Source organism: Apteryx mantelli, chromosome 6 (assembly GCF_036417845.1).
Source record: "Apteryx mantelli isolate bAptMan1 chromosome 6, bAptMan1.hap1, whole genome shotgun sequence".
Classification (NCBI taxonomy): Eukaryota; Metazoa; Chordata; class Aves; order Apterygiformes; family Apterygidae; genus Apteryx; species Apteryx mantelli.
The window spans coordinates 25,292,053-25,315,866 of NC_089983.1; the positions used below are offsets into that span (position 1 = coordinate 25,292,053).

General features: G+C 38.7%; 1 protein-coding gene across 4 annotated transcripts in view; it reads right to left on the reverse strand.

Moving 5' to 3' along the window:
- Nucleotides 1-430: 430 nt before the first annotated feature.
- The window catches only part of MTX2 (metaxin 2), a 38,253-nt gene continuing 14,869 nt past the window's right edge, over nt 431-23,814 (reverse strand). Inside the window, exons 3-11 of one of the 4 annotated variants that reach the window (XM_067299012.1) lie at nt 23,526-23,572; nt 9,235-9,307; nt 6,144-6,220; nt 5,271-5,363; nt 4,534-4,572; nt 3,987-4,049; nt 3,285-3,361; nt 1,543-1,590; nt 431-937 (exon numbers count right to left, since the gene is read on the reverse strand). In XM_067299012.1, the coding sequence (XP_067155113.1) occupies nt 727-937; nt 1,543-1,590; nt 3,285-3,361; nt 3,987-4,049; nt 4,534-4,572; nt 5,271-5,363; nt 6,144-6,220; nt 9,235-9,307; nt 23,526-23,572 (728 nt within the window). In that variant the 3' untranslated portion in view covers nt 431-726. Of the gene's footprint in view, nt 938-1,542; nt 1,591-3,284; nt 3,362-3,986; nt 4,113-4,533; nt 4,573-5,270; nt 5,364-6,143; nt 6,221-9,234; nt 9,308-23,525; nt 23,573-23,814 lie in introns of all 4 variants that reach the window. The other 3 variants (XM_067299010.1, XM_067299013.1, XM_067299011.1) reach the window with 3 other exon arrangements.

The window sequence follows — 23,814 nt, forward strand, 5'->3', positions numbered from 1 at the left end:
AGTGGGAAGCTTGCACTTCTGCTGCTCATAAGCAGCCTTGCCCTCTGTGGTGACAGGGCTTCATTTTTGGCTGCCAACTTCCCATCTTCCACCAGTGCAGCAGTTACTGGAAAGATGCAAAAAAAGCCTCGAAGTGTTATTCTAATAGGAATTGTGAGAGGCCAAAAAAAAAAAAAAAAAAAAAGTTAGAGCCCTACTTTCACTCACCAGTTTATAAATACTGGTCCCTTTGTAAATATGAAGTTTTTGAAGTGCAAGTACATGAACGGCTGGGGGGCACAGGGAGGAAGAAGTATTTTCCTATGATTAGTCTTTCTATGTAGTCAAATGATTTCTTCGCTATTTCATGCAAATTGCTTTCCTTTTGTCTTTTTGCTATGAGGATCAGCAGAATTTATTTATTACATAGACATAAAATTAGGAAAAGAAAAACTTTTTAAAATATTTTATTTTTTAATACAGATACAATATTTTTCCAAGGTCACTTAATCTTAAGTGGCACACAGGCTATTAAAATGGAAGTGCCCATACAGTCATTTCAGGTTAAACGCGTATAATATATTCTACAACACAACAACTGCATTTAAAGTTTTTCTTGCTCCAGAATGATTTGGCAGCTTCAAAAGTCTAACATATCTTTCCATTTTCAAAACCAATTAACTGAACAACAAAAACAATATTCATTTCTCACATGGGATCCATCCTGATGACCATCAAACAACATGCTTATCTCAGTAAGGACCTCTTAGCAGATCTGGATGTAGCACTTGAAGAGCTGTCTTTATCATGACCTTCAAAGTACTGCTGCTCTATTCGTCTACAAAAGGCTATGAGATTACTGTAGTTTTTCACTTTTTCAGAGAGTTCATCACTGGTTAGTTGAGTAGTAAGGATTGTGAACAGATGTCCAAATACCAGAGCATCTAATTCAGTGGGTCTGTAAAAAACAGCAAGAAGAACAGATATTTTGGAAGCCAAGTCCTGATTAAAGAAAAACCCTGCTGTTCTGAATAACTTTTAGATAGCCCCATAATCTAAGAATTAGGAAGTAATCAAGCAATACTCTGAATTTACAGAAACACATTAAACTTTGTCATCAGCATATTACCATACTACTAATTCTCAGTACAGTATCTTTCTTAAAGTCATTTCTGGTAGCTTAGAAATGTCAGAACAGCACTTCTAAGAAAGGGCACAGTTACTGATCCACTGTGAGCTGTGTTCCAACCTCTGAGTTCTGTAGCAAGGTAAAATGCTTATAAGGTCTGGGGTCACTTCCCCCTGCCCCAGTTCCCTTGCAGATGTGAATAATAAACCCAACCCTTATCTTGCAAAAACAAAGAGGAAGGGGAAAAAATGCATAAAACGCCCTCCTATTCCCTCCTTGTGCTTGTCGACATTCAAGAATCACTTAAACAACAGGAAAAGGAGCTCCAGTATGAAAGCAGCTAGAACCATCTCTTTTATGAAAAAGGACTAAGCAGATATTTTAATTTTTGTTCCATAAAGGAACAGTTGTTTATCAAATGTTTTCAGTCTTACCTTATTTTAGGTACAAGCCTTCTGTATTGAAATGTCAGACCTTTGCATCTAAGCAGTCCATAGACAAACAAAAAGTACTTTTTAAAATATATTAACAACTTCACTAGTGCAAAAGGTAAACAGCAGGAGGGTTTTCTAAGAAATTTTTAGCCTTTCCATTTGGGGGCCCCTAAGAATTCTCCAGTGGAGATGTGTACCCTTGTATAACAAATTTAAATCTGTTGGCAACAGGCTGCTTTTCTTATTTACTTCCTACAGACCCCCAGAGGTCACAGTCTGAAAAACACTGGACTAAGAACACATAGTTTCTTGGTAATATTTCAGACAGTTGAAAGGCATAAAGGTTGAAAATGTACCAAGGAAACCTGGCTAAAAAACAATTAAAAACAGAAACCTCAACCTATTTTCTTTAAAAATAAATACAGAAAATTTAGAAAATATTAAATCATTATTAAACACAATGAACTAAGACGCAATTCAAACTTATTCGGTAGTGCATACTATATCTACTCAATTTATACTACCCACCTAGCCTCAACTTTGAAAAAATTAAGGGGTAAAGATAGAGAGAAAAGTAACCAAGACCATAACGCTGCCTTTTGAAGACGTTTCTCTGTCCAAGTGTAGTTATCTGAAGTCCAGACTTGAGCATTTCCCAGTCTAGTCTATATGCAGAAGACAAGAGGTACTAATGTGTGCTACACTGTCAGCGAATTTGATAGTTTCCTGGTTCCTCCTCCTTTTAAGAGCCTGAGGAATGGGTGACCTGGATAAAGACTTCCAGTAGGATATAGAATTAAGTCATCACAGAAGGACTCTTTTCAGAAATCTGACTATGCTCTTGGTTAATTGTCTCTCAGGCTTCTTTCGTACACAAAGGCATTAGCCATTTTGTCATTTTTCAGTGTTATTCCCCTATTACAGATCAATGCACAGAACCTCTAGCACTGGCTACAGAGGATACCAAAACAAGGGCATAAGAAACCTCGAGGTTTCCCATGAAGTTTAGCACACCACACCTACCAGCATTGTATACAACCCAGCAAGTAATACAAACCCAGATGTTATTTAAATCCATAATATTTAAAAAAATACTGAATTATGAGGAGCAGGAAAAAATAGCATTTTGCAATTCGAACAAACTGGTGAGAACAAAGGACATCCCATGAAAGCCAGATTTTTTTCTTTACAATGCAAATCTTAGCTTTCACTCTGTGATTGGTCGTTCGTTGAATAAAAGCTAGCATTTTACCACAGTTCATATAGTGTGCAGATGTCCTCACGCTAATTCAGTTCATTCAGAGCTGTCACTGATGTTAAGGAGGGCAAGAAAAGCTGTTTTGGTCAGAACTGCATAATGCACATTTACTGACCTGTACCCAGTGGAGAACATTACCTGAGAAATGCAAGCAAAGCTTTAAGTGTATCATTTTTATAAGAAATTAACTGTGTAAAGGTATAAGTTTGCTGCCTGTGTAAGCTGTGGTACATTCTATAAAAACAAACAGAAGTAAAACTAAATCCAAAAGAGAAAAAAACCACATATCTTACAGAAACTTTCCTTTTAATACCTACAATCACTTTTTTCTGAAATTATGTAGTATATTACATTCATATTTATATTCCAGTCACATATTTGAGTTTCCTTAACTAATCATGTAGCATTAAAGTAAAACAGGAGTGTTTCATATATACATATAATCACATTCTTGGATGTAACATTTCAATAAAGAGTTACTTACTGCTTATTGAAGAAATACGGTTGTGTTCCTAATCTCTGGGAGAGAGCCTGGCAACACTGATCTACATCTTCAAGCACCTATCAAAACACACAAGAGAGAAAGCATCCATATTGCCAGGAAACACCAACACTATGAAAATAACCTCCTTATTGTACTACTGCCAACAGCGGAAACACAGAATACACAACACTTCAACATCAAAAGCTGTTAAAGTCACAGTCAAACTTACACAGTAGGCAGGTAGCTAAGAGTTACTTAGTACAACATTTGACATATAGCAATGCTGATGAAGTGTTTTCCTTAACATTTATAACTGAGCTTAAAGGTACCAACTTCTACCTCAAAACTGCTTTGTATTTTTCTTAGACCTCAGCGGTGAAGCCACAATCCTGCACAGGGCACCTATTAACACCATGCAGGAAGTGGGGGCCATAACTTCTAATCCTTTTTCAGGACCATGGCCTAAACTAATACTAAAGGAGATACACACTCATGGGAAAACATCTCTCTCCTTATACCCTCAGATTGCATAAAATTTAAGATTTATTGCTGCTGAAGCTGGACACCTGACTGCAGATAACTAAGTACAGAATATATTTTTTAACTACTTCAGCTTCATAAGTGTTACTTCTCCAAAGCCTTAAAAAAAGAAAGAAAAAAACAAAACGGCATAAAGTAGTATGTTTTGCCTTTCACACTGACCTGTTCAAGTGACTTGCCAGCCCACCCAATGGCTTTCATCTTTCGCCTGATCTCCCATTGCTTCTGATAGGACAAAATGCGGTTAAGAGGCCACGGGTAAGGGGAGCCATACCTCAGGTGAGTAATCTTTGTTTAAAAACAGAAAGTTGCATTTTTATAACCAAAAAAACCCCAGATAATTCTATTTACAAAATAGATAATATTCACATGTATCAGACAAAGTTACACCTTTGTCAGAAAGGGAGTTGCAAAAGAGAAGGGGAGTTGTGTGATATACTGTAATTATTTGCACAGAATTTGTAGTTTGCAGCATAACTGTTTATTACCTTAGAAATATATATAAAAAACATCTACTTTGCAGTCAGCTACCTCCCGTAATGACACATAACTTCCCTAAAATGTATGTGCAAGCAAAATTAAAGTGAAAAGACTGTATCATTAATGGTATAAACCTAAATGTTTCATTTATGAGTAGGGATTTGCAATTGTGAGCAAAAGCGTTTTCTCATTAAATTTTAATTAAGATAAATGCTGCAGAACCACTCACCTCCTCTACTGTAACATCATCGCACCATTGGAGATACAACTAGGAACAGAAAGAACACTTACTAAAACTTCCCAATAAAGGAGGATAGAGAAAATCATTTCTCACTAGAATTTTCTTTTCTATATTAGATTAAGTTTCCATTTAATTCCTTCTATTAGACCTCTGAACGCAGAAAAAGAAATTAAAACTGGAAGGCAAAAGGCCAGTTGCCAGCTCTTACTTCACCAGCACCAGGAGCAAGCTGAGATGGAAGGCGCTTTCTCGTTGCCTACACGCCATGCGGGATCCGCGCGCTGGCGGCCAGCCTGTGGCTCCTGAGCCACATCCAGCTTGCAAGGGTTTCCAGCACTGTTTCTCTGTTGGGGTTGTGTCACATAACTGGTCACGGATGTGGACTGTGCAAGCTGACAGTGGGGCTGCCCAGCACAGCTATGGGATGGGGTAGGATCCCAGGAACCGCTGACATTTTCCATCCACAGAAATGGGCTACTTTTATAGCTACACGACACACTTCAAAGAGCTACAGGGAACTAACTGTATGTGTGCCTTCTGTCTATTAAACTATTTCAGCAAGCAGCCCAATGGGTCAAGAAAATTTACTTCTGCCTGCTTTTACCTCAAAAGTTGAAGACCTAATCAAAAAACATGTAGTACTTCCAATATGAGAAAAAAATCTTAAAGCTTTTTTGTCTAAAATCACTTATGCAAGTGTGTGGAACTACTATCGTTTTCTGTACCTCTGCTGTCAAGAGCATATTATTGACTAATTCCATGTAGGCTTTCATCTCAGCTTTTTGGACTTCATCCAACCCATCACTGAGAGAATGGCCCTAATGGGGGAGAAAAAAAAAAACAGACAAAACTCAAAAAAAAAAACCATACAGACATGCAAGAGAGGATATTGGAATATTCAGCAATGCCCAACCCAGGGACCTTTGAAGTCGATGAGCTTTGGTTCAGATCCTGAGCTCTCACACAGTACAATAGCAAATTAAATAGGTACTTTTTATATAAAATGTCCTTTAATATTAAACAGAAATCATCATAATATAACATAGCTAATCTGCAAGAGATGTAGACTATTTTCAGTTACAGGTGAACACAGTTTAGTGCACAGCTTCCCAGTTAGTGCAGCTCTGTATCAAGAAGTAAACACATTTACATGTGATACAGCTTTATCAAGTGCTCAGTAAACAGACATTGTTTTTAAAGATGCACCAAAAAAAAAAAAAAAAAAATCAAAAGCAAGCATAAACAACATCTGACACTTCAAGATTTAAACCAGTCAGCTCTGGATTTGAGAGTTCTATTTCTGAGACCCAAAGATAAGACACGTGCAGAGAAAAAAAAAAAAAAAAAAAAAAGGCTCAGGAACTGAAACTAGTAGGCAGAAATCCTGTACAGAATTTACTGCCAGAATTCGAGTAAATTTCATGTTGTTTCCCCCTCAAAGAACTCCCATTCCAGCATATATTTCTTTTAAAAGGGCACTAGATTTCTACATAGTTTTAAAAATTAAGTAACATTCCAGAAGAGCACACTAAATTAGCACAGGTGCTAAGCATGATTAACTTGCCATTCAGTAATTTATGAAGAAAACGTATTGTTACCTTGGCTTTTACAAACTGGACTATGGGCCCAAGTTCAGATACTACTTGATTTCCCACATGAATAAAGGGTACTTTGCCTGTAATATGAGAAATGTATTTTAGTAAGAGCATTTTATACATGCAAAAAAATAATTTCCAGTGTTTGAAACAACTAAATATTGCAGGTATACCTGAACATCATTTTTTTTTCCATAAGCATAGGTAAAGTTCTTAAATACATAGCTCACCAAGCTTAAATTTGTAAAAACAATATCGTAACAATATTTTAACAATTTGTATTTTAATAGTGGATCTTGCTTTGCTGGAAAGACTTAATTCAGCATTTCTCCAAAGTACAGCTGGGAAATGCCAGGAAAGCAGACCGAGCCCTTGGCTAGCCTTACGGCATAGCGCGTTCCCACCCTCCCTTCTACCGCGCTGCTGGGGAGAGGGCAGCTGAACGGGCAACCGCAGACGTGGCACTGCGCCCAGCACAGCAAGCAGGGAGAGGTGCAAGTGCGCGGTCAGCAAGGCCCAGTTGTCACTCACTCTCCTCTGCTCCTTCAGATACCCCCGACAGGGCCAGCTGGCTCCTGTTAGCTGCCCCCGTCTTTATCCTCTAACCATGAGCTGGCATTTTCAAGATGGGGTCAGGAATAGATATTCAATATTAGACCCATACCTTCACTTTCTGGGGTGGGGAGAGGGAAGGAGGGTAAGGAAAGGGAGCTTTTCCATCATCACGGAGGCAAAACTGGGTTAAAAGCCTAACATCAGTAAAGATAAACGTTCAGTCCGTGCAGCTGAGCCCTGAGCGTCCAGCATGGAGCAGGGCTAAAAACAGCCAGTCCTCAAAAGGAAACTGAAAATGACTGTGTCACCGATGCAGCTTAGGGCAGTGGAAAGGAAGAGGCTTCCAACTCTTTCTGCTTGGTAACTTCTTGCTCATACGCTGAATCGAGGCAAAGCTTTAGGGCAGGCAGTTACCAGAGGAAGGCCTATTACATGCGGGAAGCCGCAAGGAAGGACAGCAGTTCCCTTACGGCCCTTTTTCCCTGCTCCCGGTCCTGGCCCCGTGGGGCTGAGGGCTCCTGTGCGCAGGAGCCACCCTGCCACATCGCTCACCCGCTGCACCCTGCACCAGCTGCAGCTGACACACACCACCCCCAAGCACCCTGTCAGTTTAAGAGTAAATCTTCTGTGATTACTTGCATCATTGCAATTGCCCATAAAATGGAGACAAATGCTGGACATTTTATATTGCCGAAGAAGCCCTCATGACCACAGAGAGTGAAGGAGCCTGCCTGGTGCGGTGGGTACCGCACACGCTTACTTTCCCATCTCTCTGTGGGCAAACTCTGCCCTCTATAGAGAATGCAAAGAGCAAGATCAATACCTGCCTGACTCCAAATGTGTTATTAGTAATTCATTCAGCAAATGCAAAAGCATTCATTCCTTTTGCTGAAACACATAAAACCTACCGTTAGGTCTAGTTCAAACAGAGTTCATGCTAACAGCAGTTTCAGTCATGGTTTTTATCTTGAGATTCGCTTCTCACTGGCTTACTCAGCATAAGGGTAATAAATGAAGCGCACCATACCAACAAAAGCCTCGTCTGAATCCATACGCTGTGTATTACAAAGGAAACACAGGCCTTTCTGAGCTGCAGAATCCAATGCTTTCAGTCGTACTGTACTTCACACATACAGACAATCTTTTCGTATTCCACTTTTGACTACCTCGGAAAGGATTTTGTCGTTATGACAGCTACGAGGTAGAAAACCTTCCCACCAAATGATGAGATGCACACCTCTGTCTACTGCTGCTGTGAGACGGGGGTGGTGGGAAGGGACAAGGGAGCAACTAAAACCTTCTGTGAAGACTCATTAAAGAACCAAAACATTATAAAGAAAGGAAATTAGAAAAGTGAATAAAATTAACGAGGATTCCAGGAGTAAGGGCAAAAAGAACCACATCTGTTTTCCTACCTACACTTAAAATTGAACCAGTATAAGCTTCCTCTTTTACTCAATTTTTTTCAGCCAACGGAGATGGAAAGGGTTCAGATCCACATCAGATGCTAGTGAGTGTGAATATGGGATGTGGATTGCAAAGAGAGAGAATGCAACTATTACCAGTCTTGTTTCTAAGCGTGTAAGAAACTCCTCTGTGCCTGGATTCAGCATTCCAAAGCTACTTTTATTTATTAAGGAATAACTTACGATCTCCATATTTTGCTATGATTTTCACTGCTGCCAAGCAACTATTTTTTTTGAATAGCGTAATTCCAGATGCTTTGACTGAAACACCAGTAGCAGCAGCACAACTCATACAGTCTCCAGACATATACAGACAGGCATTTCCATGTTGCATACTACAGCCAGAGCCAGGTAATAGGCAAATAAGTATGTCCCAACACAACCAAAATTTGGGAGGGATTGCAAGGATTGCCAGAATTTTGTGCCCTGCATTCAGCAATTTTCTTTAGGGTAACTTTTTAGGCAACCAGTCACCCCCAGCAGACTGCAGACACTGTACACTGCCAATACTTTATGGGTGGTGGTGGGTTGTTGGTTTGGGGCTTTTTGGACAATCTCATGGATCAGAGAAGGACTTAAATGTGCCTGTCACCCTTAATACTAACAATTCACCCTTCATTTTTCTTGGGTATCTACACACCAGCAATCATCTCCCAGACAAGGTAACAAAAGATACTTTTTCTCCTGTTTTGTTTCACTCCAGCAATGGGAAAATATAGCATTCACTGGTCAACAGGAACGGATGCAGAATAAGGACACTTCTGGAAATAAATGTCTTTTTTATGACACAACAACTCTCAGGCATTTTAGAGAAGGTTTCCACCAGACATTTGAACTGTCTGAATGCTATATATAGCTACTGCATTCCCAGGCTTGGTTACATATTGTACTAATGTTACTTTGCAGTTGACTGTTTTAATTGTTTACAGAAGAGAAATTGCATTTGGAGAGGAGGGGGGAAGGCAACCCGCACAGAGTAGCCCTGACCGACCGTTATCAGCAAGACGAGGCGCAGTTGCCATGGTATCACAACGGAGGTATAACGTAGTAATCTAAATGAAGGCCACACTTACCAGATGGGGACATGTATTCTGCATTTGCCCTGCAAACCACACGGACTGGCAGATTGCACATTTGCAAAAAGGCCTGGAAACAAAGAGTAGCATTTAAAAAAAACATTAATACATCTGTGACAAACAAATGTGTTGTTCTCAATACATTTGGCTATATGTTAGCTAATACTTAGCACACGCTTATGAAGTATAGTTCCTTGCATACTTCTTTTAGAAAGAAAGAAGTAAAAGGAAAACAAGGTTTTCTAACTCAGACAATCCTTCACCACCCAGTCATTGACTGGAATTCTTCTAATGAAGTTTCATCTACTTTTTTTTTTTCCCCTCAAGAGAAGCAAAGAAGCAGTATCTGACAGCTACAATCACTGCTGTGGTTGTACAAGTTTAAGGCACATTTTGCCCCTCCTGAAAATCACACTGCTTGCATAACACACACCAAGCACATACAGCACCTTCCCACGTTACATTTACAATAGCTGTCAGGTTTCCTGGCAAACACTGTCACAAGTTTCGTTGTGTGATACTGTCAGAGCACAGGTCTGCTTTGGGAGGAAGTATTTATTATCTGTAATTTATGTGAATCATGGAGGGTGTAAGTGATCGATTTACTGTTACTGCCTATCTGTAAACTTAGATTCAAAGCATTCTCAGTAGGATACTGATTTTTGTCATCACCTCCCATCACCACAAAATCCTTAGTGTGTGTCTGTTTAAATAGCAAAATATCAAGAAAAGTACTTGCAATTTGGATAGAACATGGCAAATAAGCAACCTCTTAATATCTCTAGAGTCTCACAGCTGAGCTAAAATCCTATCGTCCATTTTGTCTTTGCAATTATAAAGGCCAGAATTCCAGATGCCACAATTACAACTATTTATCTACCGTGGCTTGAGGTTAAAAAGACCTACACCAAGAAGGCTACAGATCATGAAGAAAAATGCTGTTTAACTTGAGGGACGGCATGCTCACTGCATTTGTTGCAAGTGAGCAGATCAAAGCCAAAATGCTAAGCGCCTTGGGTCCCAGAGAAGGGCAAACAGCACAGTGTCCTTTTTAAACATTTTGGAAACAGCTCTCTCAGCCTGAGCCATATGTGCTCTATTTGCATTTGGTTCTCGCTGTGCAAAACCTCTGTGTGTCCATTAAAACCCAAAAAGACAAATCAACACATGTGATTCAATCTTGGTTTTGGTCCAAACTGGGACGTAAGAGATGCAGAGAGGACCCCACCTGCCCGCTCATATGGGCCCTGGGGGACTGATGCACTCATGTGCTACAGCTCCAAAGTGCTGGAGTAAAGTATGAACACAAAGCAATATATTTATTATTATTTTAATAACTGATTTAAGCCATCACTCCAGCCTGATTATAAACAACATTTTTTAATTGAAAACAAAATAAATAGCCCTCCTGAACACACAAAAGAACACACACACTTTTTTTTTTTTTTTTTTTTTTTTTTAGGAGTCTCCCACCCCCACCCCACCCTGTGAAACTTTTATTCTTATGTTTTATGGCATTAAGTGAGGATGAGGAGAAGGACAGATTACAAATTAGCCTCAGTGAGCAGAGGCCAGACCCAGGTATCATCTATTCTAGTGATTTTTTTTTTATTCCATTTCATTCAGTCTTCTCCAGGAACATAGGATGGGAGAAACACTGATCTTGGTAAGATTAGGAGAGGCAGAAATTAAAGAAGACAATATAAAGGCACTGGGGAGAGAGAAAAGCAAAGAAAATAAGCTAGATAGCACCCAGCAAAAGCCCTCTCACAGATTCCCAGAGCCTGACCTAACCATAATTACATCCAAGAAATCGATCCCCACAGCAAAAGGCAGCACTGGCCACTTTCTGCACAGGCCTCCTCCTAGCTCTGCAGATTGCAGAATCCAGCAGTAAACTGTGCTCTCTAATCTTAGACATAGAAGTAATCCAAACCTTAACTACACTGAGATTGGTCATCTCTGCACTAAATGAGAACATAAGGCATTAATTAATGCAGACATCAGCCCTATTCCTAACTTTGTAGCTTCTGTAGTAACCATCAAGCAAACAAAACAACAACAAAAACCAACCAACTCTTCTTTTCTCCCCTGCACTCTCGCATTGCTATATCCCAGACCCTAACCTGAGCTGACCCTAACTGTACCAAGGGAGAGAAAAAAAAAAAAAAAAGGCTTTGATCCCTCTCAATATCTCCTTCAACCAGTCCAGAAACTGCACAGTCCATTATTAAATTTGCATTATTAATCTTGCAACTTTAGATACCCTAATTCAAACCCAAATCCCAATTTAAAGCAAGGAAGTATGGTCATGAGTTACAACACATGGCACTGATTCCGGCTGACAAAAGCCTTCTTCAAAACTCTGGGGGCTCTGCAAAAATCCACCAGTAGCCTAGGATTTTACACCTTTTGATTTTCTAATCCTACTCCTAACTTAAAGCATTGCTTGGGAGCCAACTACATATATACATGCAGATATATACAGAGAGGGTACTGGTCATAGTCAACATCGACCAAATACTGCAAGTCTTGCACTACTCAACTACTGGTCTTTATATTCCCAAATCCTCATCTCAAGTAGAACCTCAATTACTGCCCAAGGGACCAACTATTACCCAAAGGAAATACAAGGCACCGGCCTCATTTGACACCACTCCACTTCACAAGTTCACGGACCCACCAGACTCTACCAAATCTCTAGGCTCTTGCAGTTTTAGCTTCCCAAACTCCATGTGAATAATAAGAATACCTAGATGGGTAACTCTTAAAAAGAAGTAGGAAAAGTCTGTATCATTCCCAGATTTCTTCCCATGCCTGCTGTCTCTGCAGGACTAGCAGTGATCCAGATGGTTGAAGCTACTGCTACACGCATCGTGTTTTCTGCTCAAGCTGGGGCTTTATGTGCAACTTCATTGGAAGTAGCTAAGAGACAAGAATTTGGTGACTTTGGTTCAGATTAAATACTTCCTCATAGGCCACCACTGGACATGGAATCCCACTGAAAACATGCACTAACAGAACTGGAAGATGGATTTCATTTTTTTAAAAGCTCTACCAGCAGCTACACTAGGATGCCACAGTGCTGTGCTGTAGTGGAACAATGCACATCAAACCACAGCTTCAAAAAGAATTTTACTGGGGGAGAGGGGTGGACAGACAGATGGGACAGGAAGACTGAATTCAAAGCATACTTATTAGCTTTTGAATTTCTCCTCAAAAAATATGTGAAGTTTCATTTGGGCTAGGCTTACCACAGAAATTTCCTTTGCAGTAAGGCCCTAAATTAACTTTGCAATTCTGATTTAAGCTAGAGGTGAATTTTTTAACTGCCATGTACTATTCTCATTGCTAGTTCAGAAAAAAATAAAAGTCTAAATTATACCGGAGTTAGGGCCAACACATGAATAACTGCAAAGCTTGTAAGCGCAGAAACACATTAAAGTAAAAGGAGGATTAAAGAACTATTTCTACTTTTTCATATCGGTGAGTCACAAATGAGATATTCTGGCACAAACACTTAGGTTACATGAGTTGCTTCAGAAAATATCCACTGTGTATTGGCTATTGTACATCATATTGTACATTGACTCCTACATATTTCAAGGTTTGTATAAAAACATGGTTTGTGATTGTGAAAAGTAGTTCTCTATACAGAAACTAAACCATAAATGAAATCTTTTCAGTGTAAAGAGTTCAGCCAAGTTTCCACTAAAAATCTGAATCTGACCTTTCTCTCTCTCCTTCTCCTCAATAAATATCCACAGACCAAGAAATATTAACCATTATTATATTTGGCAGGGAAATTCTACCACAATCTCTAACCTACCTCAGAGAGGAGTGAATAATATGTTGCCATTTGGGCATCCCCAAAATATAAATATGCTGGCTCCATGTGCTTTTTTAGCACTTGACAAAGAAAAGAGGAGAATGGAGGAGGAGGCTGAAGTAGAATTGAGCCCTAATATGGGAACAAATTTTAATTGAACTAAATACAAATTTTGACTAATCTGTATAATAAAGAGCTGATTCTAGTAAGCTTAGAAATAAGCCAGCCTACCCTCAGTGAAGCTAAAAACAAATGAACAAAAATTCTACTAAACCAAAAACCTAAGAATGCTTCCTCGGAATAACTGTCTCCAGTTCTAATTTGCCTTTTTTAGATGGGAGGCCAGAATTGAGCTTGAGAAACTGAAGAGTGAGTCAAGATTAAAACTGGGCAAATCCATCTGGCTCTGCACTCACCCCAACAGCCCTCACGCGAGGATCAGAAACACTGAACACGGGAGCTGCCTCTCTAGAAGCCTTACAAGGCCACCCCAGCAACCCCTTTCAGCACCTACATGCCAACACCTATCCCACACTAGTCTTTGTCTATATTTAAGAACAGCATTAATATGAGTGGCTAAACAGTAATGAAATACAAAAACAGAGAAAACGGAACAGTGAAAGAGCTGAAACCAAAATCATGTAATGCCTTATAATACACCTAAATATCCAAAAGTGGAAAACTGCTATTATGTTTTTAAAAAGTTAGAAGCCCAGGAAATTAAAAGACCAATATTCTTGAGCTGTAATTTATACCCAAAGTACAAGCTATTCAACCTTAAGTGCTCCTTACATATTCTTATGTGGGAAAATGAAGGGTAGGAGGAAGGCTCCACAACATGAGAGACATTTAATCCTTACTGATCTACACTGCTGAAGTAATCACTGCCGAGAGAAGTATGCTAGTATCCACTCCTTGATTCAGCTTAACCCACTGGTCAACTGGACAGACCTTCATGTTGACCAAAACCACGTGTCAAGTGACAAAAGGGGACAGTACTATCCCCAGCTACAAGTGCTCAGCCTAAGAAAGTGACCTTACAATTTGCATTGCTATGAGAGTATGTATTCATTCATTCATGTGACTGACAAGCTTTGGAAATTATTAGTACGAAAAACACAGATTTTCTTTACATTTCAAGCACAGTGAATGCATTTCATGTTTATGGAAATAATAGTTTCTCTTTGAAAAGAGAGGGACTAGGATTGTCACCTATGTGTTCTTATAAATGTCAGGTGCTAGAAAAATCTCAACTTTTTTCTCTGATGCATTCAACTAGATAGACCAGTTTTAGACAGTAACTGATAAATGGGCAAGAAATTTTAACAAAACAGTTGAAATTGGCACAGATTAAAGTCCAATGGAAAGAACATAGAACAGAGAAGACAAAGCAGGAATTTTTGAGAGGCTTGATCCTACTTAACATTTTACTTCAGTTATCAAGGGAGGATTTGTTCCTTTTTTGACCACTCATGTAGAATGTTAAATAACAGCACATTTGATGTGCTGATGACATCAGACTGCTACAGCTTCCAATTTTGATAAAAGATGTAGTGCAACACTGATTCCTACAGCTCAGAACATCTCATTTTCCCTTGGGTACCTCACATATATACACTGAGCAGGCAAGGGGACCCTCGCTTTTCTTGTGAGAGAAACCACCAGCAAATGGGAGTGAGCCCAGCTCCTCTGAGCCCTTTTGGAGTGAAGGGAAAGAGAGGGAAGGCTCAAACCACCCTGGTACAGTTCTGCTGGGATTTACAAAATTATCAACACCCCTTCAAGGACACGGCATCAAAAGCTGAGCAATCTAAAAGATCAAGGGCCCAGACTTACCCTAGTCCATCTGAGATCATTGTAAACATCATAAATTTGGCTGATCAACTTGAAAAGAAACTGAAAGGAGCCAAGGAATACCAAATGACACATAAGCTAGTTTATTAAGCCCTTCTAAAAGTTTACCTAAATAAAATGGGAAGCAAGACGGTAACAATAACACAACTGGAAACAAGAAAATTGAGCACAAGCATAACTGTCCTATCTTGCAAAAATGCTTGTAATTCCAAAGAAAAGCATTGAATTCCCCTCTGTTGTCTTTTCCTCTGGAAAAAAATTATTACTACCACAGAATGAGCAGGTGAATGTTGTAGGCCACAGGCTGGATCTCCTCCAACATCTAGGAGTCTCATGCAAGAAACTTACAGCAGTTGCAGGCTTCAGAATAGGAAACAAATTCTAGCTGTCTCGCAGTGAAACTGGCTTACATTACTTCAGATGAAGTTTTCCTATCCAAAGTAACTGTAAAAATGTTCACTGAAAATGCTTACTGATAATGTGAAAACAACTCTTCCAAAGAAACTCTAAACAGGGAAAGGAGAACTGAAATCTTATGGAAAGGACAGACTTCTTTTTTTAATGGTTAGCATCTATCCAAAGAGCTAACTATTAGGATCAATTAAAGGAGAGGAGGGATGAATATTCTTATTTCCCCTTGCCCAGGTTACAGAAGACCAGAGATGACTGTCCAACAGACTTTACACAGAAAAAAGAAACTTCATTCAAGTACAAGTACACAGAATTCACTGCAACTGAAGGGCATCAAGCCAAAAACGCTCAGGATTTTAAAAGGAATGAAAAATTTTATGGCTCATACTTATTAGTGCAGCATAAAACAAGGCTAGTGAAATCTCAGGTTGGGAGGAACTGAGGTTATTTCCCCTGGCATCAGCAGGAATCCCTCCTCTATTCACATGTACCACTGATTATCTGCATTTCTGTAATTTTAAATACAGGCACCTGATTTCTTGTTCAATATTGGCATTGGCCAATGACTGGAAGAGAACAAGAAGCCTGGATGACAGTCCAGTTTAATAACTTATGCTCTATATAATATCTGCAAAAATGTTTCTGCAAGTTATTTTCGCATGTTATTTTCTTTCTTTGGATGAGGTTAATGTGAGAAACAGGTGAAGTATTAAAAAGAATAAAGTACAGATTTAGCTTAATGGGGTCTGTCATCTTCTCTCCCATGCCTGCTCTCTCCCCTTCTTCCCTGTGGACTAATAATCCCAACCTTCTCATGCTCTTCCAGCTCTGTATCAGCTCCCCTATCAACTCCCCTTCTGGCACCTGGCAAGGGAAGGGAGAAACATGGAACAGTATTTGTTTTAGCAATGCTATCTCTTCTCTCCTTCCAGACTGGAAGCACAGAGTCTAGCAAAGGTGCTACTGCCTCTGTTTTCACCAGGAGGCTTTGCTGTAGACTGGGAAGGGTGGGGGGAAAGAGATCTGCTGCAGATTCATGGGGAGGAATAGAGGAGGGAAAAAAAATGCCACAAGATGAATTACATCTGTCCTTCCCTGCCCTCCCAATATTTAGCGCTGTAGACAAGAGAAGAAAGAGGGCTGGGAGCTGAGAGAGCAAAGTGAAGGAAAAGCAAGTATTAGCCTCTCGGGGCCTCTCCTGCATGCTGATCCCGCACAGGACTGCCGTTCACATTGCACTGCATCCTTCTCCCAGAGACCAGTGCAAGCCGCTCCATTTTGAAAGTCATCATGGAGCAAACCAGGCTTATATTTTTGCAGTAAGAAAACAAAGTATCAGCAGTTCACAAAAAGGGCTGATATGAAGCTTTGAAGTGACGCTTGTTACAAAATTAATCAACAATCTTATGCCCATCATTCATTTCAATCATGACAGGTGACACCTCCTGCCAGCATTACAGAGCGCACTTACTACAACACTGTGGCTTAAAAGGACAGAACCAGCTTAAGGTTTGTTTTGTTTTCTTATAGTTTGGCCAATTTCAAATTCAAGATGTTGACAGTATGTTAGATTTCAATTATCTAAAAAAGTAGTTAGAGCAATCACCTTCCTGTTGCTTTACCAGAGTTCAAAAGCACAGAGCCCAGAAACCACAGCTAATTCCAGGGCAGCTCTGCCCAGCCCTCCCTGTTCCTCCCCTTCTCACACAACTGATATTTTCATCTCTGCTGCCCTCAAAACGATGCCAGAAGGTGATGCTATTGCGTCTTACTACGATGACAAGAATGGAAAATGACTGCATCCATCTGACAGTACTTTGTGCATGAAATACAGTGGGAAGGAATAAGAAATGGTGGGGGGGAGGGGGAAGAGGCAGTTTTGTACTTATTCCTTCAGTTAATTGCTTTAGGTGTCATTTTTAGCCATGGTCTCCCTTCCTCTTCCCCCTCCCCAACTACGAATGGGCTGTTTGGACACTCAATTGGAAACATCAGGCAGCGAATCACCCCATCAGAGCTCCATATAACACTCTCCCCTTCCCCTCCAGCCCCCTCTCAGAATAACATGTATGAGCAAACACATATACTCATTAAAAATGAGTTACAACTTGATGAAAATCATATCCAGATTGCAGTATCTGAGATCAGAGGAAAGAATGAAATTACTTATGCCAAGTCTCAAATAGTTCACAACTTACATCCCCACACGAGGAACACTGCTTTTAGATGGCACACTCCGCTTCATTCAAGGGGATACACACAATTAGTTTTTTAACACGGAATGAGCCATTGCAACCCATCTCTCATTCAGCAGCACTTCTAAAAGCACTCACACAATACTGGTGTGAAGAAAGAGTGAAAGGGGGTTTCTGTTTTCATTCTTACCTAATTTCACGAGTGTCCAAAGGACAATATGTGATGACAACTAAAGAGTTATTCTCTATCTTATTGAAGGAACACATTTTAAAATTAAAAACCATGAATAAATCTACAGAATAATTCAGTTTTCATATCAAACAGTTGCAGACCCTGTAACTGAAATAGTGTGTCTAAGGTTATAAATGAAAACTGTTCAGTATCATTCTTTGAGTGACAGATTAAATTCCTAATCCAGTTATGGTAATGGCCACATTTGTAGTTTAACATAAATTAAGAGCTTAATTATATTTGTGACTATTTTAAACAAAATAACAAATTCCTTTGTACCTGTGAACATAATTTATAGCAAAGCCACGTTCATTCTCCAAAACAATCTATTTTACACTGCAGCACAACACTGCTCTAATGGTATAATGTAATTCGTGTTGTAGAATGTGGAAAGAGTAGATTCACTGGCAGCACAGAGGTTTTGAAGATAAATGAAGATGCTATTTATTCAGGGGTAATTTCATCTTAAAACTATATGAAAGATGTTTCACTCACAAACAGTACCAGTATGGCTCGGGATTTAAGCATGTTTTCAGCTACAACATAATGCTGCTAGATTGATTATGTTGATACTGTATTTCTCATCATAAAGAATTCCAGTTTTTATTCTCTTTAAAAAAAAAAAAAAAGAGAGATGTCAAATTTTCATTTCACTACTAAGCCGTTGTTCAAGGCTCAGCAACAAGTTCAAATTTCTCCTAATGTTTTGTCTAGAGAAAAAACAAACCACAATTCATACACAAAAATCACAAATCTGTAGAGAGCTATTAATCATGGGTGATTTATACATCTATTTGATTACTTGTTGAAGTAAATAAGCAGTTAGTCTGTGTAACATAATTTTGAATTGCCCAAACATCCTTCTGTCATTCAGGACTAAGAACAGACAACTCTAAATGCACTTTCCTGGAAAATATGAAAACCATTTACAAGGACATGAATTGCACAAGCGATTAATACTTATCTTAATGTAATTAGATACAGGCTCTAAACCTCATGATAGCTGTGAGAATTTCCACAGTCCTGAACATTTTAAAGAGTCCTTTAAGCAAGGCTCTATAATATTACCTGCATAAGGATTTCATAAGAATCTATAATAACAAAAGTAGTCTAACTATAGCATCATTGCTACAGAACATAGGTATGAAGGTTTACATTTTAGCCAGTGCTATTTTAGATTCTGTAATATAGGATTAGCTACAAAAAATAAGTCTTCAATGTTTATATTGACCCAAGTTCATGTTTCCTTCCAGCAGAGTGCCTGAATAATTAATATGCTTCAAAAACCAAATATGGGGATTTTGGAGACCAATCTCCCACACAGACTGTTGAGAGGCCTCACATTCCTCTTCCTGACAAGTCGGAGCAGCACACAGAGATGCTCCCACTGCCATTTGAGGCAACAGGCCTGGTAAAGTGCAGACGGATTAACCCATTGCCTCCTATGCAGCAATCCAAACTCCATCCAGCCACTAAAGAAAAAGGCGTTACTTGCCCCGTGTGCCAAACAGGAAGAGGCGGCTTGGACAGGTCCTCTGCTTCAGACTGAAGTAAACTCTCCTGGGCTAACTCTGTTTTAATACAAGTTCACAGCTCAGAGTAGATGAAAAACTCTAACCTGTTTACATAAGAACATGGCTATGTCTTTAAGAATATAAATCTCAAAAAAATTAATGTGTGTGTATAAATACATACACACACATCCCGACCTAACTTACTGTCTGCAAGATAAAGATAGGAATAATTTGGCTTCTAAAATTCACTGGGTCTGAAGCTATCTTTACAGAAACAACCTTAATTCATTTTTTTCGATTTCACAATTTTTTCTTTTATATTACCATCAGATCATGTATTACTTAAGTCTCTCTCTCTCTCTCTCTCTCTCTCTCAAACACACCCTCACACAGAGTATGGTAACAAAAAACAGTGTCTTGCAAGAAAGTATATGCAAAAACTTTGTTTACTGCAACATTGCAACAGTGTCTGAAGACACCAGTAGGAGGTGGCCTACACACCATGCAAGCATCAAGAAAGACACAGCTGTACGTTGAAGGAATTGCTGACAAAATTATATAAATAATAAATAAATAAATGGCAGTGAATACAAACAGCATTTAAATTACTAAGATTAAGCATTAACAGTTTCTATTCTCCCGTCTCTCCCACCCATGGTCTAACAATGGTAACCCATAAAATCCCCACAAAACACCTTTTTCTAAATACATAAGGTTCTCTTCCAAAATCAGAATCTGTTGAAATACAGAATAAGCAGGTAGAAATTCTAAAATTTAAGGCATTTAGGTCTGAATCGAAAACCTCAGGAATAATTCAGAAGCTAAAACCCCCCAAACCTCCCCACCTGTGTTACTAGATTTCCAAGAACAGTTCGTTAAGCCCTTTGCAATTTTTCACAGAATTAAATATTAGTATCGTTTCAAAGGAGGACCAAGATATACTGATCTAGAAAATTAAAAAGCAAGCAGTTTTTTAAAGTAAAAAGAAGTCTCTCTTTGTTTGATGGCATTATCTACATGTTAAGAGTGTTCTTACATCACCTGAGTGTAACATAATAAATCTCACTTTCTTATGCCATCATTTAATATTTTGTTACTGATTTTAATTATTAACTCAGTTTCTTCCGCTTTGAAGATGTGGAGTTGTTTAGTTATTGAAATAACTAACAACAAAAGTTGTGCATTTTATTCCTTTTTTTAGTTGTTTCTTTTAGTCTGATGAGAGTGATAAGCAAAAGCACTGGATAACACAAGCTGTACAATAAATAAGGGGAGAATGATTTTAACAATGAGTCATGTTACTAGGAGGTGTATGTATTTTCATTAACTTTAATGGGAACAAGGCTGAACATCTCAGAGGAAGAACAGAGCCTTCATTCTACATGTAACACACACTTTCCTGTAGCAAAATAATCATTACTGAAATTACTATTTTCCCTTGATTTTAATTGCTTTGCAGTGAAAGTAAAATTACACTCAGTATCAAGATTTTGCAGCTGAAGATCAAATGAGCTTCATTTTAAACCACATTGTATAATATGCTCCTTTAAGTTGACAAAGAAGGAGTGCAAGTACTAAGATGTATTAGAAATAATGCACTAGCTCATTTGAAGTTATGTTGCATTTTCAGCAAATAAAAAGAATCTGAACACAGTAAAAGACAAAGGAATTCTAAACTTAGTCTGTTTCCAGGAACGACATTGGGTGGAAAGACAGTTTAAAAAAAAATAAATTCATTCTTACCAGAATTGGCAAACAGGTTTCACGTGGTGAGGGTTTGGGGGGGTTTTGTGTGTTTGTTTGTTTTAAACTACTGAAGGCACCACTCACATGGTTATTTACCAATTCCTATAAGACTCACTCTCTCCTCTTATATAACAGGTAGCTATATGGAGCCAGAAGTCTAGACTTCATTGCTCAGTGCAAAGTCATAACTCTATTACTAAAACAACAGACACAACCACCTTCCAGTGTCGAATCTTCAGCCCTTACTACTCATTAATTCAAACAAAACACCTGCAACAGTCCCATTGCTACACCTGCACTGAGTAACTTGCACTGCTTTCTGCTCCATCTGCTCTGTTATCAAGAGGAACGTGAAATGCCAACTGTATTGCAGGGCTGTCAATTTTAAAATGGTCAACTTTTATTCTGACTACTTACTTGCTATGGTATTGGATTTTATTCTTTATTTTATATACAGTTATCTGTATATCTGTTCTCTGAGAGGTATCCAAGAGCAGTATTATAAAGAGGTGCTGTAAGGAGATTTCAGGAAAGATCTGAAAGACCAGTTACAGCACATTTACAGTCTTGATGTGAATCATATTTCTTAAAGATTTCCTGGCTGATTCCATATTTGATCAGAGGTAATCAAAAAACTGATGCATTTTCACCACGTGGAAGCTCAACAAGTCCTGAGCAAGCTATGTATTTGCTCTGGCGATATGCATGTGCCCAGAATCAGTGCTGGGGGAAAGAGAATGGCAATCTGGAAAGAAAGTCCCAGGTACCAGCTCCTACATCCCCAACTCCCATAGCTTCCTCAAGAAAGAAAAAAAAAACCAAAAAAACAGCACAAAGATAGACCACAGGCTCTCACCAAAATAAAAAGCAAATCCTAAAATGGAGGAACTCAGCAGCTTCCTTATGGAACACACACTGGTATATTTAAAGCTTTCTGACCACTAAGCTAGTAATATATAATTATAGGTCCTAGCATCATTTCAAAATGGATCAAATATACTGAGGATAGTTACTCTTTCGCAGTCACAACCATGTTATACAGATTTTTCTAAAGAGATATGATTCCTCAATACAAAATTGTTCTATAAAGTTTAAAATCAGATATCTACCAGAGCCGTATTTATAGTCATGGCTACTATCAGCTATCAGGCCAGGGAATATTGAAGAAAAACAAGCATTTTTAATATATTATAGTTAATTCATCATCTAAGTGACATCTGTAGGATAACAACAGACTGGAAACAGTAAAGCAAAATGATGCATTAGAAAAGGAAATTTTGGGGTTATGTTGTTGTTTCTTTTATTTGTTTGTTTCAAATATAAGCCACACCTATATGTGTTGTTAGATGGTAAGAAAATTCATGACAATCACAAAAAGTAAGGCTTCTGAAGTGAAAGGGAACACTGATATCAAGTGATTAACATAAGCATGTATTTGCTTTACTGTGAGGCATGTTATAAAATATGCTGCCTAAATTAATAAATACTGACCCGTTTATTTTGGTACATCAAAGATGACTCATCTTTCTAGCAAAGTATAAAGGTACCTTTTTGCTACCAAAGAACTTATTCTTAGAGGTACCTTCCAGATTGCCAGACTGGAAGGAAAAATAAGTTAGAGATCCTAGAAGTAGTTAGCGTGATCAAATAATCCTAACCCTTTTGCTGGTAATGTCAGTTATAGTCTCCAAGTGTCCCACACTGGCCAAATGACGTGGCCTTTTTGGAGAGCTCTCCAAAACTGCTCGGTAGACCTCACACAAAAAGAAAGCAGCAGAGGAACTGTGCAACTCCCTACTACAGGGAGTAGAAGCAAAGTTGCTTCAAAGAATGGGAACCTTACATACATCCTGCTCACCACCACTTTTGCCAGCCAGGCCCTCCCTACTAATAGGGAAGGCATCCCCTTGAGATCCGGGGTTACTGAACCTAACAGGTTAATGGAGTTTACACAGACTTCACAGCCACAGAGGTGCTCTGAAGTCAATTAGAGATGCAAGCTTGTCAATTATATAGACTATTTCTAAAAACCGCATTGGATCTCAACTCTGTGTACATGATGAAATTGAGAGGAAACATCAGAGAGATTTTATGCCCACAACATGAAGCAAATACTCCTTGAGTTTGGGGCAGTATTAGCTTTGAGAATGAAGTAAGCAGCAAGCATCATGCAAGGCGTTACAACAGGGAACAGCATACCAACTGCAAAAGGTGCGAAGCACGCACAGTTCCTACAATAGCAAGACAAGCAGATATTGTGCAAACACAGAGCAATATAAATATCAGTACAAGCAGCAGCACCCTAAAAATCCTATGTCCTTTAGGTTCTGGCACTTCAGTGAATTTAAAGAACATCGGATGCAGGGAAGATAACGAGCCATTGATTTTGACAGAAACAGTTCTTAAATAATTCACTTAGGTAAATACAGTTATTTTAGCTGGAAGATAATCATTCAAAAAATAAAATGGAATTAACATCTCTAGTTTAGAAAAAGATGACATTTTACCTGAACAGCAAGAGATGATGCATTATCAGAAAGCAAAATTTGTTCGTCTGTTGAAAGAAAAAACAAAAACCACAATTACAAAAAAAAATTTAGCTGCTGACCTGTAACTGTAAGTCATTCTGACTTGCGTTTCTTACAGATAAAACAGGGAGTACATATATAATTATTATGCAGCTGGACTAGAAAACTGTGAGATGAATATTAAAAAGGAAAAAAAAAAGTAACAGGAATATTTCTCCCACAAATACAATCGCATTTATCATACATTACCAACAACATACAATAAAAA